General features: G+C 34.4%; 1 protein-coding gene across 2 annotated transcripts in view; it reads right to left on the bottom strand.

The window, feature by feature from the left end:
• The window catches only part of FER (FER tyrosine kinase), a 146,152-nt gene that overhangs the window by 107,651 nt on the left and 20,971 nt on the right, over positions 1–17,530 (bottom strand). Inside the window, exons 6-10 of one of the 2 annotated variants that reach the window (XM_083351497.1) lie at positions 15,449–15,632; positions 11,310–11,447; positions 9,400–9,519; positions 5,224–5,346; positions 4,393–4,582 (exon numbers count right to left, since the gene is read on the bottom strand). In XM_083351497.1, the coding sequence (XP_083207623.1) occupies positions 4,393–4,582; positions 5,224–5,346; positions 9,400–9,519; positions 11,310–11,447; positions 15,449–15,632 (755 nt within the window). Of the gene's footprint in view, positions 1–4,392; positions 4,583–5,223; positions 5,347–9,399; positions 9,520–11,309; positions 11,448–15,448; positions 15,633–17,530 lie in introns of those variants that run through there. The other variant, XR_014491071.1, reaches the window with a different exon arrangement.

Here is a 17,530-nt window from a genome sequence, read left to right on the forward strand (position 1 = left end):
CATCAACATTGCGTGCAGCAGCAACCACAGCCTCCCAGACACTGTTCAGAGAGGTGTACTGTTTTCCCTCCTTGTAAATCTCACATTTGATGATGGACCACAGGTTCTCAATGGGGTTCAGATCAGGTGAACAAGGAGGCCATGTCATTAGATTTCCTTCTTTTATACCCTTTCTTGCCAGCCACGCTGTGGAGTACTTGGACGCGTGTGATGGAGCATTGTCCTGCATGAAAATCATGTTTTTCTTGAAGGATGCAGACTTCTTCCTGTACCACTGCTTGAAGGTGTCTTCCAGAAACTGGCAGTAGGACTGGGAGTTGAGCTTGACTCCATCCTCAACCCGAAAAGGCCCCACAAGCTCATCTTTGATGATACCAGCCCAAACCAGTACTCCACCTCCACCTTGCTGGCGTCTGAGTCGGACTGGAGCTCTCTGCCCTTTACCAATCCAGCCACGGGCCCATCCATCTGGCCCATCAAGACTCACTCTCATTTCATCAGCCCATAAAACCTTAGAAAAATCAGTCTTGAGATATTTCTTGGCCCAGTCTTGATGTTTCAGCTTGTGTGTCTTGTTCAGTGGTGGTCGTCTTTCAGCCTTTCTTACCTTGGCCATGTCTCTGAGTATTGCACACCTTGTGCTTTTGGGCACTCCAGTGATGTTGCAGCTCTGAATTATGGCCAAACTGGTGGCAAGTGGCATCTTGGCAGCTGCACGCTTGACTTTTCTCAGTTCATGGGCAGTTATTTTGCGCCTTGGTTTCTCCACACGCTTCTTGCGACCCTGTTGACTATTTTGAATGAAACGCTTGATTGTTCGATGATCACGCTTCAGAAGCTTTGCAATTTTAAGAGTGCTGCATCCCTCTGCAAGATATCTCACTATTTTTGACTTTTCTGAGCCTGTCAAGTCCTTCTTTTGACCCATTTTGCCAAAGGAAAGGAAGTTGCCTAATAATTATGCACACCTGATACAGGGTGTTGATGTCATTAGACCACACCCCTTCTCATTACAGAGATGCACATCACCTAATATGCTTAATTGGTAGTAGGCTTTCGAGCCTATACAGCTTGGAGTAAGACAACATGCATAAAGAGGATGATGTGGTCAAAATACTCATTTGCCTAATAATTCTGCACTCCCTGTAATAACATATCTAGATTCATGCCCCAACACATGCCAAATTAATAAAAATGCATCTGTTTCAATGAACACTATTTGCTTAAAAATACTGAATACCTGTGCTATGTTTCATATTCAATCATCAAAAGAAGAGGAAACAATATTGTCAAGATGTCCCCATGCTACCATTGTTAGATACAGTTTTAGGGTTTAGGTTTAGGAAATCAGGTTTTTCCTTTAAGCTAAAGCCATATCCTTTGATGTGCAAAAACTAGCTTTTTCAGGAACAGCAATGAGAGTAATCAAACAATAGGACTCTATTCTAAAGTCCTTGATCAAAGCTAAGAAAGAAACAAACTTGATGGGAAAGGAGGAGATACAACATATTTTACAAAAGACAAAGAAAGGGGTTCCTGGGACCATTAGCTACCTCAAGGTATATACATTTGCCACTTGAGGAATTTTTTCTAAGATGTCTTGTTTTTTCTCACATTTTAAAAAATGAAGCACACCAATGATTTGTTGCCTATCATACATTGAAATATATGTAATCACCTGTACTTTTCAAAGGTATTGGGTATTTTTCTCTCAAATTCAGGGACTAAGTTCATTCCAGCTCTGTGCCAACTCAGGTGTTTGAGTTTTATGGGAAACACCATGGACAAGAAACAATATTAGGTATTGGTAATAACAGGTAGATTGGTTTGTACTGTACAATTAGATGAGGGTATCTACTTATCTGTAAAGCACAGCCTCAGAGCCCTTATATAGCTTCTAGCTTATAAAAGATGATATATAAATAAATATTTTAAAATTTGGAATTTGTTTTTTTTTTTAAAAAAAAATACAAGCTGAAACATAGACTGAATAAAATCTCAGGCACTGTATTTTTTCATAATTTAAACAGCTGTTATTGCTTCTATAATTAGGACATTTTGAGGCCAGTGCTTTTTTTGTAAAAGAAAAAGGTGCCGGAACTCACACATGTCATACAACCCGCCTTGCCTACCCTACAAGGTTCCATCCAAAAAAGGTGCTGGAACTCCGTTCTGAGTGTTCTATGAGAAAAAAAGCCCTGTTTGAGGCAATATGCTTACAAGAAAGCTTATCTTCATTATTTTAAAAATGAAAATGTGTACATACACACAGAGAGAATGTGTTATATTTAATTTACTTTGTAAAAAAAAGTTCCTACCAAAGATACTAAGTAAGCCAAGTCAGTATATCGGCATAAGAATTAATACAATTCCAGGTCTGCAAAATGGGGTAAAAAGAAAGATCAAGAGAGGAAAAAAGTAATATTTATATGTATATCTAAATACACTACCATGGGTATAGTTATAACACAATATCCAGAACACCACAGCATCCTGAAATTCTTACAATGATCAATTTTCATATACATGCATTTTTATAGTATTATATTTTCATGAACACATACCTCCAAAAGTATAACATTCTCTTTCGCAAATCAATGTCATTTTGATTTGATATCAGGTTTTCAAAAAAGAATACTTTTTCTTTTCTGAACACAAGCATAAAATCTTTTTATGTAATTTTTTTTTTAAAAAAATCCTATTCAGTAATTTGAGGCAGTGAGCCAAAGAGCCAGTTTGGTGTAGTGGTTAAGGCATCAAACTAGAAACTAGGAGTTCCAGTCCTGCCTTAGGCACAACGTCAGTTGGGTAACCTTGGACTCTGTCTTAGCCTAAGGAAACAAGCAAGGGCAAACCACATCTGAAAAACCTTGCCAAGAAAACTGCAGGGACTTGTCCATGCAGTCCTCAAGAGTCAACACTAACTCAAAGGTACAAAAATAAATAACATGAGGCAAATCATGTCTGCATATTTATGAATGATTACTGTCATAAAATTAATCTCTTTCATTTTTTTGCCTCTTGTAGAGACCACGCCAAAATGTATAATTGTATGGATATAACAAATAAATGCAATAAATATTTTTTCCCAAGACAGAAAGAGCATTGATATTTTTATTGTGGGAAGGAGCTCTTGAGAACACCATGGATAGCAAAGAAAAAGAAATAATTTTCACTTCAGCTACAAACAATCAGAATCAATTTATCATATTGTGGATATTTTATGAGAAGACCCACATCTTAGAAAGTCATTAATGGGAAAGGCATGAGAAAAGATAACAACCAGCAACAAGGTAGTTGCACTTGATTATAGCAGTGATAAGTACACCATTGGAGATGTGTAGGGTCAGGCTAGGGACATATCAACCTAGAGGAGGTCCATCAATATGGTTGCTAATAATCAACATCAACTTGATAACACCACATCAATTTCTACTTTCAACACAGGAACTTAGTAATTATAGTTTAGCTGGGATGAGTTTATTTATCTTAAGTATGTTTTATTTTGAGTTATCTAAACATTGGAATCCATTATAAAGCCAAAGAAAATAGTGCCAAGAGCCTTAATAAACACTGTTTTATGTCTAATATTGTTACAATTAAGTGTCAGGAAAATTAATACCTTACAATGTACTACAGGTATTCATTTTCCAACCATTCAGTCAGTGATTAAAGTTATGAATGGTACTGAATGAGGGTGACTTAAGACAGTCCTCAAAATTGCAGCTTCTGCAATGTCATGGTTGTGATTTGGGCATTTAGCAACTGGTTCACATTTACATTGGCTGCAACATCCCGCAGGGACATGATTACCATTTGCAACCTTTCCTGCCACTTTCCCATGAACAGTCAATAGGGAAGTCAGCAGAAGGTTGCAAGTTGCTCGGGTAAGTTGTTCCCATTGCTTTTTCTACTGAGGAGGAGAGGAGCCTATGAGTGGGAAGATGAGTGCGGAGCCTGATGCCCACACTGCACCAAGTCCCCCAGGTCTTGCCACACTTGTACCACGGAACATCTTCCCCCACCCAGTTGTACTAATTCCAATTCAATTATTGTTTTTAAGCAAGAACTACCTGTATATTGTTTGCTTTTAGTTACAAACAGTACAATTCTGGCTATCTGGCCTGGACTGAGGGGTTTTAATGATTTTAAATTGTGATTTTAACTTTTTGGGGCTATATTTAATTTAATTTTATTTTAATTTTATATTGTATTGTTTTTAAATTTTGCCCTGTAAACCGCCCTGAGTCCTTCGGGAATAGGGCGGTATATAAACCAAATGAATGAATGAATGAATGAATGAATGAATGAATGAAAGAATGAAAGAATAAATAAATTCTTTTAAAGCAACATTAGCAACAGTATCCTAACATAAATAAATGTAAATTTTACCATAGAAGAGACCGATCTGGCATCCTCCTCATAATTTACAACAGGTGGGGGCTCTTTCCCATCATTTTCTTGCACTTTTTGTTGAAGAAGTTCTTTCTGGGCTGCAAATTTGACTTCAGTGCATTTCAGCTGCTGAACAGTTTGCTTTAATTCTTCGAGAGCTTGCTTCTGGCTTAGCAGAAGCACAATGCTGAAAAGAACAACATCAAAATTATACTAAAAATGGAAGCATTTATTTCATTTCTCAAGACAGTAATGGATAATATATCTTTAGCAGATTTAAGATTTTAACACTACATGGAGTTGAGTGGTTGTCAGCTTGTTTCCTTCCCCCCCCCCCAAAAAAAAAGCTTTATTTGTAGAGCCTAATCTAAGGAAGAACAGGATAGGAAGCTGTTTAGGCTGCATTTAAAAATTAATGTGGACGAAGAAGTTAATAAATAACAATCTAAAGAAGAAATCCATGCAAATTTCCCAAATTCCATATTACTGAATTAAAGAAATACAGAGTTTAGTATCATTACACTCAATCAAAGGGAAAGGAAATAAATTATGCATTACAGACTCAACAGATAAACAATAAAAGAATTAAAGAAAAATAATGCTAGAAGTACTATAAGATTTTTAAAAAGAGTTTTACATTAGCTTTAAAATCAGTTATTAAATATACTCAATAATTCTAGACTTACAAAGAGGGTGCAATGAAGCATGATCTTAGCAAATGAGATACAGTGCATCATCTGGATCTCATTTTCATTCAAGAATCTTATATGAAGAACTTGGAAAATTAATATTATGTATAATACACTGCTATGTGTGCCATTTACTCACTCAGATTTTCTTTCACAGATCTTAGAAGACTCTTCAATCTTCTTTTCTAATTCCAGAACTAGTTCCTCCTTATTTAGAAGTGTCTGCTGTGTCTGAATCAGTTCTTCTACTACAGTTTTTAACCTATGATTTAAATGAATACAAATATAATTTGTGACTATTTAGCAGCACTTTCTTTGTATTTCTCAATGGAAAAATTCTTTTTTCTCATAATTATCACATTTAGTTTTTCTTTGTATTATTTACTATTATTATTATATTTGTAAACTGGTTAAAGTGGTTAAATTAAAGAAACCTATAAATTTCATAAATAAAATGGAAGCTAAAAAGAATTTATACTTTATGTGGAATCTTTTCAGGCTGTCAACGTCCATCATCATTTACATTTTATGCTATTTTTTAAAAAAATATCAAGTACTTTCATAAAAAAGAGGTACAACAACAGGAACAATATTATGCTAAACATATTGCAAACAAACTAGAATTTAATGGGTTTCATTTTGAGATTATTCTGCCTATAATATAGTTTCAAACAACATAAATGCAATAAAGCTCCACAAATACATTTTTACTACATATAAAAACAATCTTCTTTAGCTCATTGCATTTATTTATATGCTGTTGGGCCTTTTTTGTTATGAACTAATTATGTTCATTTAAATGTACCAGAATTAATTTGCTATAGGGACAACAATTAACAGTTTAGAATCTTGTTATATGAAAACCATAACTGTCCTACAGTAATAATATAAATTCATTAATTCTTGATGACCAGTTTAAAAAAATGCATTACCCTTTTAAGATGTTTATACTAGCCTGAGAACATTTGAATTCTGAACTGCAGACCAAGAATAACCTTTCACTAAGAAAGTATCACTTACAATGGAAGAGTTGGAAGATTCACTAAGTCAGCTAACTGCACTGAGACACATTAATTTTCCCCAATCTGTCCAATACTAGGACAAAACGTATCATCTATTATCTCAAGAATCTGAATAATACAGTAGCATAGAACAATGTCAAATTAAACAGAACATATTAATTTACTAGATTTATTAACTTAGCACTTCCAATTTTCTTTGCTTTCACTATTCATCAATAGAGGGATCATAACTAAAAACTCATATAACAGAACTTTTCCAGAGAACAACCTTTCATTTTCTATTTTATGCTACACATATCTTATTTCAAAGTTACTAGGTACAGTGCAGTATCTTGTTCCTCATACAGTCAAACAAAGAAAAGACAAGTCCTAATGGTGATTAGAAGTCTGGAAGTCTGAAAGCTTAGAACATGCTTCTTTTTATTACGAGAAATTATGATCACAGTGGCAAGACCTTTTGATAATTAAATCCTGTATTGAAAGTTGTGAGCAGAAGTTAATTTCATTTACAAACAGGAAATCATTAATTTTTCTTTTCAAGAATTTCACAGCAATGAGAAGTTCATCAACTTCCTTGTACATCTTTTGGGAGATTATGGTCAACCCTGATGATGGTACAAAAATGGGAAACCTTCTTACATAAATGAAAGCAAGTTCTGCACATGCATAGGGGGAATGTAAGGTGCCATCATGCTATAACAAAAATTATTTGTCTATGCTCCTACATGCAAAAATATATTTTCTGACATATAATTATTAGTCCCGTGAGAAGGAGAGAAAAAATAATGAACATGTTTACTTTGTTTCATAATATTCATATACTTTCCTAGTGCAGATTCCAGATGGTCTATCATTCAAAATTTAACCCAAATCCTACCACCCTCCACTACATTAAAACAATCATAGTTTCAAACTAGATAATTGTGTATCATTCCTCATCCTGGGCCAAAGGCTTGTTGAACAAAAACAATCTTTGGTGACTTTCAAAGTATCACAAGAAAAAGGACAAAGTTCATCTTTGGGCTGAAATTTCTGATTCACATTCCCTTTCTTGTGGCAGTTGAAAATTTCGGGTATGCTTTCTAGATGTATGGACTGAAGAAAAAATCATGTTTAATTAAGGCTGACTCTTACGTGTCCCAACAATGTGCCAGGCCTTTACAGTTAATGGTACTTTGAATTTTGAACTGGCCACCAAAACTTACTAGTAACAGGTCCAAACAGGTACATGAAAATCCCCAGTAGTGTCTCCAGTCATTTGCTACATTTGAGCCAGCTGCAGGTTCTGAGTCATTACTAAAGGCAACCTGGTATGGTTTCCAAATGTGTGCTGATCAGTGCAACAGTTACAATTACCAAGTATTTGGGCTCCAAAGGGTGCTATAACAAAAATGGATAAAAGACTCCTTCCAACAACCCCAGTGATTATGCTGAACATGGCTGTTGATTCCATTGACAAAATGCATAGAACAGATGTTTTACTGTTTTTATTATCACTGGGTAGACCCAAATGGCCACATTTGGGTCTCATTTTTTATTTTATATCACCATTGATTCCAACATTTTTTCACTTCCTTTCACTCCTGAAGCTCCTCCGATAACTGGAGAACAGAAGGAATTGGCAGCTAGATTGGGTGATTAGAACAATCTCATCTAGCACGTGGACCACCTCAACGTAATGGAAATTAACAAGGCATAATGATAAACTCTTAAGTTACATTTAGACTTCTACTGTTCATATTCAAAATCAGACATAACCATCTCCACTTTTTCTTTTCTCTATAATCTACTACCTATTATAAATAAATCCTCCAGAGCCTACCTGTTTATTAAGTAAAGCAAGGGCTCCTCTTCAATTTTCTCACTCAAAGGGGATCCTTGCAGCATATCAGCCAAGAACTCTAATATTATAGCCCATCGGCAATCCACAAGCTATGTTTTCAAATAAAGCCCTCAACTGTTTATTTCATTATTTCTCTCTCTTTCCTCCAGCCATCATCAAACAAGTATTTAGGAACCTGTTGCCATAACAGCTTCCAGTCTTCTACTCTTCTGGCTTCTGCTACAAACCTTGCAAACAATTCTCTACTCTTTGTCCTGGTCTCTACCATTCTCACTGATCTTTGCCAGGATATTGTTCCAGCCACAAATGTTACAGAATTTTTCTGGATGGGCTAGCTCCTTGCCTCTCCTGTGACTGCCTGATCAACAACGGCAATTATCACTCTGTTCTCTCTTGCTTCTGCAGCTGTCTCTGCAAAACATAAACCAGCAGCAACTTTGCTTACTCTTCATAGCCTCTGCCATTATACAGAGTCAACTCCAGTTGGCTTGCCTCCCCAACTGGATATAGGTCCAATATGTCTCATCTTATTTTCACTACCCTTAGCTTTTCCCTTCCCAACATCCCATATCCCATTCAACATCTTCTAATTTAACCTTCCAACATATTATTTAACATCCAACAGCTTCTCACTATGAGTTAGTTTTTACATATGGTTATTGTCAAAACAAAACAGACAACCTGGACCTTCCTGTAAAACAAGAGTGCTAGCCAGAACTACATAATTCAAACAGGAGAGATATAAAAATATGAAGGTTGATTTCACGATATATAAGACACTATTTTGATACAAAGTGCTCCAGTTTTAGATGCATTTTTGTTACATCATTTCTATGGGCACATGTTCTTCTTGATGTGTGGAAATTGCTGTGTCACAGAGTTCTCTTCCCAGATACTGTAAAACCTTGATTTAATAGAATCCCATTTAGCAGACTTCAAGTGCAATCAATCAAATTTCATTCAGATCTTTTCTCTAAATAGCAGATGTCCACTGTCTGAAATAAATTGATGCAAATGACACAATTGGTGACATTTGCATAATGACATCATTATGAAATGCCCTACGTAGTCCTGATGATGAACTTTAATATTAAATGGACATTGAAGAGTAAGTGGGAGTTTCACTGTCATTATTCTCCAATTTTCTCTAAAGTAGCCATCACCCAGCCACAACCTTACACAATTCTTTTATGTAATTCTTTGCAAAAGTATACAGACCCACATTTCTGAAAACTTAAATTAAGAAAGTAAAATAATTTTGGACAGCACAACCAATTTGATTTATATTGCATTTTGTATACAACCTGGTCATTGAAAAATGGGGAGACAGAGAATGGCTATAAATTTCTTATAAAATATTTTATATTACATAGATCATTCCTGATTCAGCACAGTTTTTATATCCTACACAGACAAAATTGAGATGGAAAAAAGAGGCTAAATTACTTACATAGTTTGTAAAGCTTCAGCTGTCAAATTATTCCACATAATCTCATTGGCTTGAAGATTTTCATTTTCTTCTAATAATGATGTATCAAATTCTATTTCTTGTTGTTCAATATCTGATGTCCTTTAGTTAAAAAAGCAATAATAACACAAGTGTAAGGCACTTCTTTTTTAAAACCACTTGGCTGCCATTTTTAAGAATCTACTCAAAGAATTGATGAGCTCCTAGGATTATCCTTCCTCAGGAGAAAGGGGGAAAAAAGAAATTATTCAAAATTGTGGTTGCAGTGAGTAACAAACTTCCATCACTGATTGCTATATTAGGAAGGTTAATTATAAGTTAAGATACATTGGTCCTGCAGTTATAATAATTTAAGATTAGTTGAATAACCCATACTGCTTTACAGTTACACAGTACTTTCTGGCATAACTATGCCATACCATGTAAATGTTCAAAATCTACTCTCATTTTATTTCTCTCCCCCTCTCCCATCTGTTTTTTGTTATATGCTGTAATGGTTTCTTATTCATTCATTCATTCATTCATTCATTCATTCATTCATTCATTCATTCATTCTCTGCTGGAGATGGGTGGTTAAGAAATTTATCTAAAAGTATGAAAGTTCTGGATATGAAATCAAAAGCAAAGATTCCTCCACTTCAGTCTGCTAGAGTAAATCACATTTAGATTTTTCAAATGAAAAGAAGTCAACTACTGCAAAATATACTCTTTTTACTGCTTCAGTATATTAGAATTCTGTTACCTCTTCTGTGAAATTCTAAATGCAGCAACAGATTTCTAGCAAAGAACTGCAGTGGCAGAAGGAAGGAACTGTTAAGAGAACCAGACTGCTTCTAAATTATTACAAATAGAGCACCCATTCTTGCTAGAAATGTTCTGCCATTCTAAATTAAAACTGATTTTCTTTACATGTATAGCACATTTATCATTACATACTAAAAAGCAAATTCTGTAACTCAATAAAAATGTAGTAGCCATAAATAACATTATGTCTTGAGACATATATTTTATATTTAAAAGAACTATTTCTTTAAAATAGCAAACAAGTAAAAAGTGAATTTTATTGAATTGCTAAAATAATAGCCTCAAGTAATAATCATGCAGTTTAATAGTCCTGCATGTTCTTTTAAAATCTATGCATCAGTAATTGCAGCACCCAAACTTTCTAATCTGTATGTCATAATCAACAAATCTCAGTCCATATACAGTAGCAAAATATCTGAAGAAATACTAAAAAGTTATTAATGGAGGAATTTTTTGCAGATTACAATAGGAATACTGCACAGATTTAATTAGCTACAATTTACTACATCTGATGTAAATATGTGCATTGAAGAATTTATATGAAAGAGCTACTTGTAACAGTTGAGCAATTTAAATGAGCCTTGGTGGAGCAGTGGGCTGATGCCTCCTTAAGTAACACCAGCTGCCTGCAATTAGTGCAGGTTCGCATCCCACCAGGCTCAAGGTTGACTCAGCCTTCCATCCTTCCGAGGTAGGTAAAATGAGGACCCAGATTGTTGGGGGCAATAAGCTGACTTTGTAATAATGCCGCTTGGGGTGTGTGTGAAAGCCCTAACAAGCAGGCATATACATAGAATGAAGGCTACTGCTAAGCTTGTAAGCCGCCCTGAGTCTTCGGAGAAGGGCGGGATATAAATGTAATAAAAATAAAATAATAAAAAATAAATAAAATAAATCACACAGATCACTTTGTTATTACATGGACTTATTTCTATAAGCACAGTTACTATGTACTGCATTGTAAAGAATATACTTATATCCATGTAAACTACCTTGAATCCCATGTGTGAGTAGGTGGCAATATAAATTTTCTAAATAAATAAATAAAATACTTATTGTGCAGTAAAACACCACCACCAATATTTTACCTGTGAGTTTCTATGAAACTACTGTACTCTGATCCAGGGTCTAATTCTTCAACAGATATCTGGATCTCTTTATGAACATTCACTAGTTCTTCTGTCACAAGACTGGTGATCTGACTGTATTCTTCTAAGATTCCTTTCCTGCAAAAAAATACCATGAAAACATATTCAAAATGTATTTTAAACAATGTATAAAGTATAAATGTATAAACATTGAATCAAGATGATTTAAAGCAAGGCAATTTAAGTCCCAGTTTTGTGCAGAAAAATAAATTAATGTATATATAATAAGTTATCCAACTATTTTTAAACTTAATTTCTTTAATATATTACAGTGCCAATATGTTTTAGTTAATAGCTTTTTTTTTAACCTTCAGTAGAAATTATCTTACTATAATTCACATTTGTTAGTTCATGTCCTGCCTTTTGGGATGATAGAGACCGGTCTTGGCTACCATCTATGTAACATTCTTTCAGATATTCAAAGAGTACTCTTATCTATTCTTCAACTGAATATTTTCAACTTCTTTTCGTAGGGTTTAATTTTCTTTTCTGTGATCAACTTTGATGGCCCACTTTCTACTTATTCAAGGTTGCCTTTATTTCAAATGAGGTACCCCAAACTTCTGCATGCCTGTTAGAGAACCCTTCAAATGATCAGGATACTTGGTACCAGTAGTACATGCAGTTCATTCTTCATGAAACCTCTACTTCGACTATTCATATTTGAGAGTTGAGCTTATCTGCTCATTAATGCCTAGCAGCCTGTGACATTATGGTGCTTGATCATATGTAAATCCAAATGAATTGATAGGCTTTATTCTCAGGCAAGTGTTCATCTTGGTTTAGAACCTTAGGAAGAAAAATACAAGAGATCTGCACAATATTTTTATTGTACTTATTTTGATCAGGGCAAGACTGAAAGTTAACCATTTATCTTATAGACTAAGCTCTGCTCTTTTGCTCAGGATCTTTCAAATGCAGTACTTCGGCTAAGGAATATACTACCTACATTTGGACATTGTCTTTAATGCCTGGCAAGGCACCAATGCGTATCTGATTCTCATTTAAAAGAATATTACTATAATTTTAAATGAAAAGCTCGCATCTACAAAGCAAGAGTGCCATCTCCACATAATCTTTACTTCCAAGATTATCAATGGGCCTTAAAAATAAAGCCAGTAGATAATTGATCACTGCTTTGATGGAAGGTATGCCTATCTTTTAAGAAAAAGATAAAGATGCACTGGAAAATGAGTTAGTTGTATCCTGGAGAGATAGTGATTGGGGGGTGGGGGTGGGAATCAACACTTTCCTCCTAGAAAATAGGACTGAATGATTTTATATTTGTCCCAATTTTTCTATACCAGATGAGGGCAATAGATTATAATCTATTTTTAAAAGTCTGTTTGATATTTTAAGGGAAATTTAACTTGCCATGTCCACTTATTCTAAATAAGTCACAAATATTAATGAACCTTTTAAATACCTCAGGCAAGGGAACAGTTACTTTATAGTATTTTAGTCAGTGTAATTTGCCTGTTTTTAATTTTCTTCATCACATTACTGATGTGAAAAACAGTTCAAGTGTACAGCTAAAACTGTTCTATTTTTCTTCTCTTGTTTTTCAGACCACAGATGATGTACTGAATGAATATACAGTATCTCCCTTATTTTTCCTCATCTGACTGTTTTGTTACATTGAAGGAGAAACTACATGAATGAATAACTCTTTATCTCACATAAACTAGTAATAATCTACTTGGTGTAATCTATTCTAATTAAGAGACTTACTGCAGTTTCAGCACAATAACTTTGAAAAAATGTGAAAGAATACAATTATGCTCAATATATTGTATATTATCTTCATGCAGCATAACATTTTCCAAGACATTTAAAAAGAGATAATAATTCCAACATAAATATGGTCACTAACATAAAAAACAGCCAGTGCCCTAAAATAATATCTCTTTATGGTTTCTGAAGAACCCAATATTTTAAAATCTTTCATAATATATAATAGAAATTTTCATAATATATAATGGAAAATATGGGGCAAGGATAGAGTAACTATCCTTTTATTTCACATAAATAAGTCCAACAAACACAATTTCTGCTGTTACAAAGTAATCACTAGATAATTCAAAGCACTAAATAGGTAAGGATACTAATGTTATGTTTTTTTATTGAAGAAATAAAAAGAACTTCAATCACAAAAGAATATGTCTCCTGCTTTGAGAATTGCAATTATGGTTTCCATTAAAAATGTTTTAAGGCATAGCTGTGATGATGTCAGAATACTTATTAGCATGTTATTCTTTGTTTCAATAGGGAACAATCTGATTTCAGATACTGACAGAAATAATTATACTGAAAAGTCCATCATATAATATGAATAGCCAATAAGGGTTAAGAAGGAAGTTATAATTACTTAAAAAAGACTCCAAATAATCTATTTGTAAGTTTATTTAATATCCTACTGATTGTATCAAAGTCTACCTGGTAAATAAATAAAAGAAATTACAATGAAGACAAAATTTTGATTAACACAAAATAAAACAAATAATTAAATTTAACAGTTAGAATCAGCAGTTTGTACAGTACGCTGTCTTTTAAAGCTCTTTTTTAAAAAAAACCTAATAAAGATGTCAGGCCACTCTATTTGGCTAGTTCAAAAGAACTAGGGCAGAAACAGAACATTCAGTCCAGAGTTGCTACCCAATGGGCTTACAGCAACTATCAACAAAATATCCTCAGATATCAGTAATTATGAACATTATTCGGAATGAGAGATTCTTTCTAATGCAGTAACCAGGACCTAAGCCATGAAGTACATTAATAATCCTCCCTTTTGTATTTTGCTTGCAAATAGATTGGCAGCCACCGCAGCATTTTAATTACAGGTATAATTTGGAATATTCTTCCACAATGCAACCTATCTAGTGTATTTTATATAAAACAAAATTTCCAATCAAATGACAAAGACCTCTCTGTACAATATATAACTATGGTCAAACCTGTTGGTTACCAGCAAGTGTAGGAAAGCTTTATGGTTATTTTCCACAAATAGACATATCTGATAATCAACCAAAGCTGGTAAAAGGCAGCTCTGAATATTTATTCAACTTAGCTAACTAGAGAAATTGTACAACTAGAAAAAAACACCTATGTTCTTGCTACTTCTTGGATTGTGTAATCCAACTCTAAAATTATGGCCCTTCACAAAAAGCACCTCATATTGTATTATTTATATTTATATTTATATATTTGTGTGTGTCTGTCTGTGTGTGTGTGTGTGCGCGCACACACACACACACACACACGCACTCCTTAATCAAACTAAAAATACGAATCCCAGGCATATTTAAATCAGAACAAGAAATCTGAACACTGGGATAAGGTAGAAAACTAAAACAGTTTTATTAAAAATCAAGCTTTTGTTGGCTAACTACCAACGTCATCAGGATGAAATCATCAGAGTGGGGATACTGCACTTATATCATCAGCGTTTCTGCGCTCCACTCATAGAGCGCGTCACCGCTCTGTTCGGCCGGTTGAGAATTGTCAGCCTGCTGACATTTAATCTTTTATTCTTCACTCCACCTATAACTATTGCCCAAGACCCATAGGTGGTGTGCCCACATGTACTTTAACAAATGAATTAAATAGTTTAGCTAGCTAGACAGACAAAACTGTCACAAAAAATAAATAGCAGCTAGGCAACAGAAAAAGCAAAAACAAAATTGTAAATCAGAAGCCTAGAAGAATGAAACGACTCTTACTGGTTAAGAAAAATAGAGCGTCAACTATGAGGAAGCATTCTACAATAGGACACTCATATTAGGGTTTAGCAGTTCAGTACAGGAAAAGTTTCTAATTCTAGCTGCAATTTACAATTTTCCTGTAAAAGATGAAATATTAAAATTCTGTTACATTGATTCACAAGTGAGGTTTGTACCTGACATACACAATTTCAAACATCACAAAACCCTGTTTTTGATTTGTACTGGTGTAAAAAAAAATATACCAGTTAGAAATATCACATGTAGAAGCTTAGGACACTGCTATTCATTTCTAAAAACTTAAGATGAAAACTTAGGTGGACTACACATGCTTTTATGAGACAAAACACTACGTCTTACAGTCCTTTAATCATTTCTTCTTGCATCTTCTGTAAAGAGTCAAGGAACAAAGGAAGTGTAGCATCATAATACTGGTGCTGATGTAACTGTGCTCCTTTCAATGCCAACACGTATTGATTGTGCAACATGTGGAGTTTCATTGTGGCTTTATCATAACGATCTTTGGCTTTTTCAGTTTCCTTTCCTGAAAGAAAGGAAAAGGGGGGAGAAAGGAGGAAAATGAATAATTTTCCAGACTGAATGCCAAAAAGTGTTGAGGTGAGGGAATAAATCTTAATCATCTTAACTCTTAAAAAGTAAAATGCAGTGCCTCCTTAGTTTTGTTTTGTTTTGTTTTGATCAAATCATGTGCACTCTGTAGCAAAGCACACCTAAAATTTGTCATTATGATTATATTGGGATATGAAGTAAGCAAAAAAATGTAAGACGAACAAAAATGATTTTGACTTGCATTGCAAATCTTTTCAAATCCACATATGGGCATAATATAATTATTCTAAACATATAAACAATACTCTTTACTTGTGCAATGACTGAATCTAACCAGGCTCCAGACTAAACAAGACCACAATAATCAAACTATTTTGCAGGCTTTATGCCATTTTAAAACAGCTTTAAGCCTATTTTCCAAAAGAGAGATAAGTACATAATTATATCTTCTTTCCTTCTCTGTATCTCAGTAACATAGACACAAGTGAATCATTATATATAACCCCACTTTGCAAATGCAAAGGCAGTATAAAGATCAGGAAAAGAAAACATGGAGCAATTTCTTTTAATTCTATAGTTCCCAATGTTACAAACAAAGCCGGTTTAGTCTAGTTGTGCGAGCCTAAAAACTAGGGGACAGTTCTAGTCCCATATGACGCATCAAAAACCAGTTGGGTGACTTTGAACCAGTCAGTCTCTCTCTCGCAACCCAAGCCACCTCCCAAGATTTTTGCTGTGAGGAAAATAGGAGAAGGAAGAGCATTAGTTATGTTTGCTGCCTTGACTTATTTATAAACAATAAAAAAGGGGATAAAAATCAAATAATTTCACATACTCTTGGGGACTCTCACCTCATCCACTGTTGTAAATCTATTCCACACTACCTTGATTCTGTATAAAGTTCTTGCAATGTAAGTTATTAAACATTCAATTACAAGAGTAAGCAAATACACAATGGGAATACACATTGAAAGGAATGCCTTAACACCAGCTACATGCTTAACTTGTTCCCAGCCACATAGGAGGCAAATCTTTAGGGTGAAATTGATTAGGATTGTGCCAATTTCAGACAGCAACATAATTAATTATGGTGGCAGAGCTAAGCTTGTTAACTTGTGGTTAACACTCTTCAGGGAACCATTGTGAAAAGCAATTTAGGAAGGGCTAAGTTTGTTTAAGCAATCTTTCCCCTCTGCAAATTCTGTAAAAAAAAATACACGTTGAGCAGTCAGGCACACATAGCATTATGTCTAGGAATTGCTTGCTTTGTTCTGACTGTTGAAAAAAATATATATCAGTGAAAGGATCAATTTGGTCAAAATATTGTATACAGTCCAAAGCAGGGATAAATATACTTCGAATAACAGAGTACTAACTTTGAAGAATTGAGTGCTACAACAAGAAGCAGAATATCATTGCAAATTGAGGAGGATCACAATATTCCTTCTTGCTCTTGGTTTTTCATAGATGTAGGAGTTTTTTACTATACTATAAAGTATGTTAAATGTAATGTAGCACTGCAGAACTGCCATTGTAAGTTGAGACAGTTCCGTAATCTTCCACTTGTCACTTAGTGACATTCCTGGTCTCAGTTATGTCAGTAAGTGAAGACTACTTGTACAACTAAATCAAATTCTCCTACTTGCTTGAGAACTGCTACAGAACTCCTTCTTGTAGCTCCTTAAAAAGAATTTGTACAAGCACTTGTACATATTTTGATTAACAAATTATTAGTACAGCCTCATAGCCTGTTGTGGGTAAAAAAATTCTGACTTATATGATGAAACAGTAGATTGCTTACATTCTACTACAGAAAATCAAAGGTTAGTAACTTTCGTACAAGGAAGGCAACGATAAAGCTAGAAGCACTTG

The sequence above is a fragment of the Vipera ursinii genome, assembly GCF_947247035.1.
Source record: "Vipera ursinii genome assembly, chromosome: 2".
Lineage (NCBI taxonomy): Eukaryota > Metazoa > Chordata > Lepidosauria > Squamata > Viperidae > Vipera > Vipera ursinii.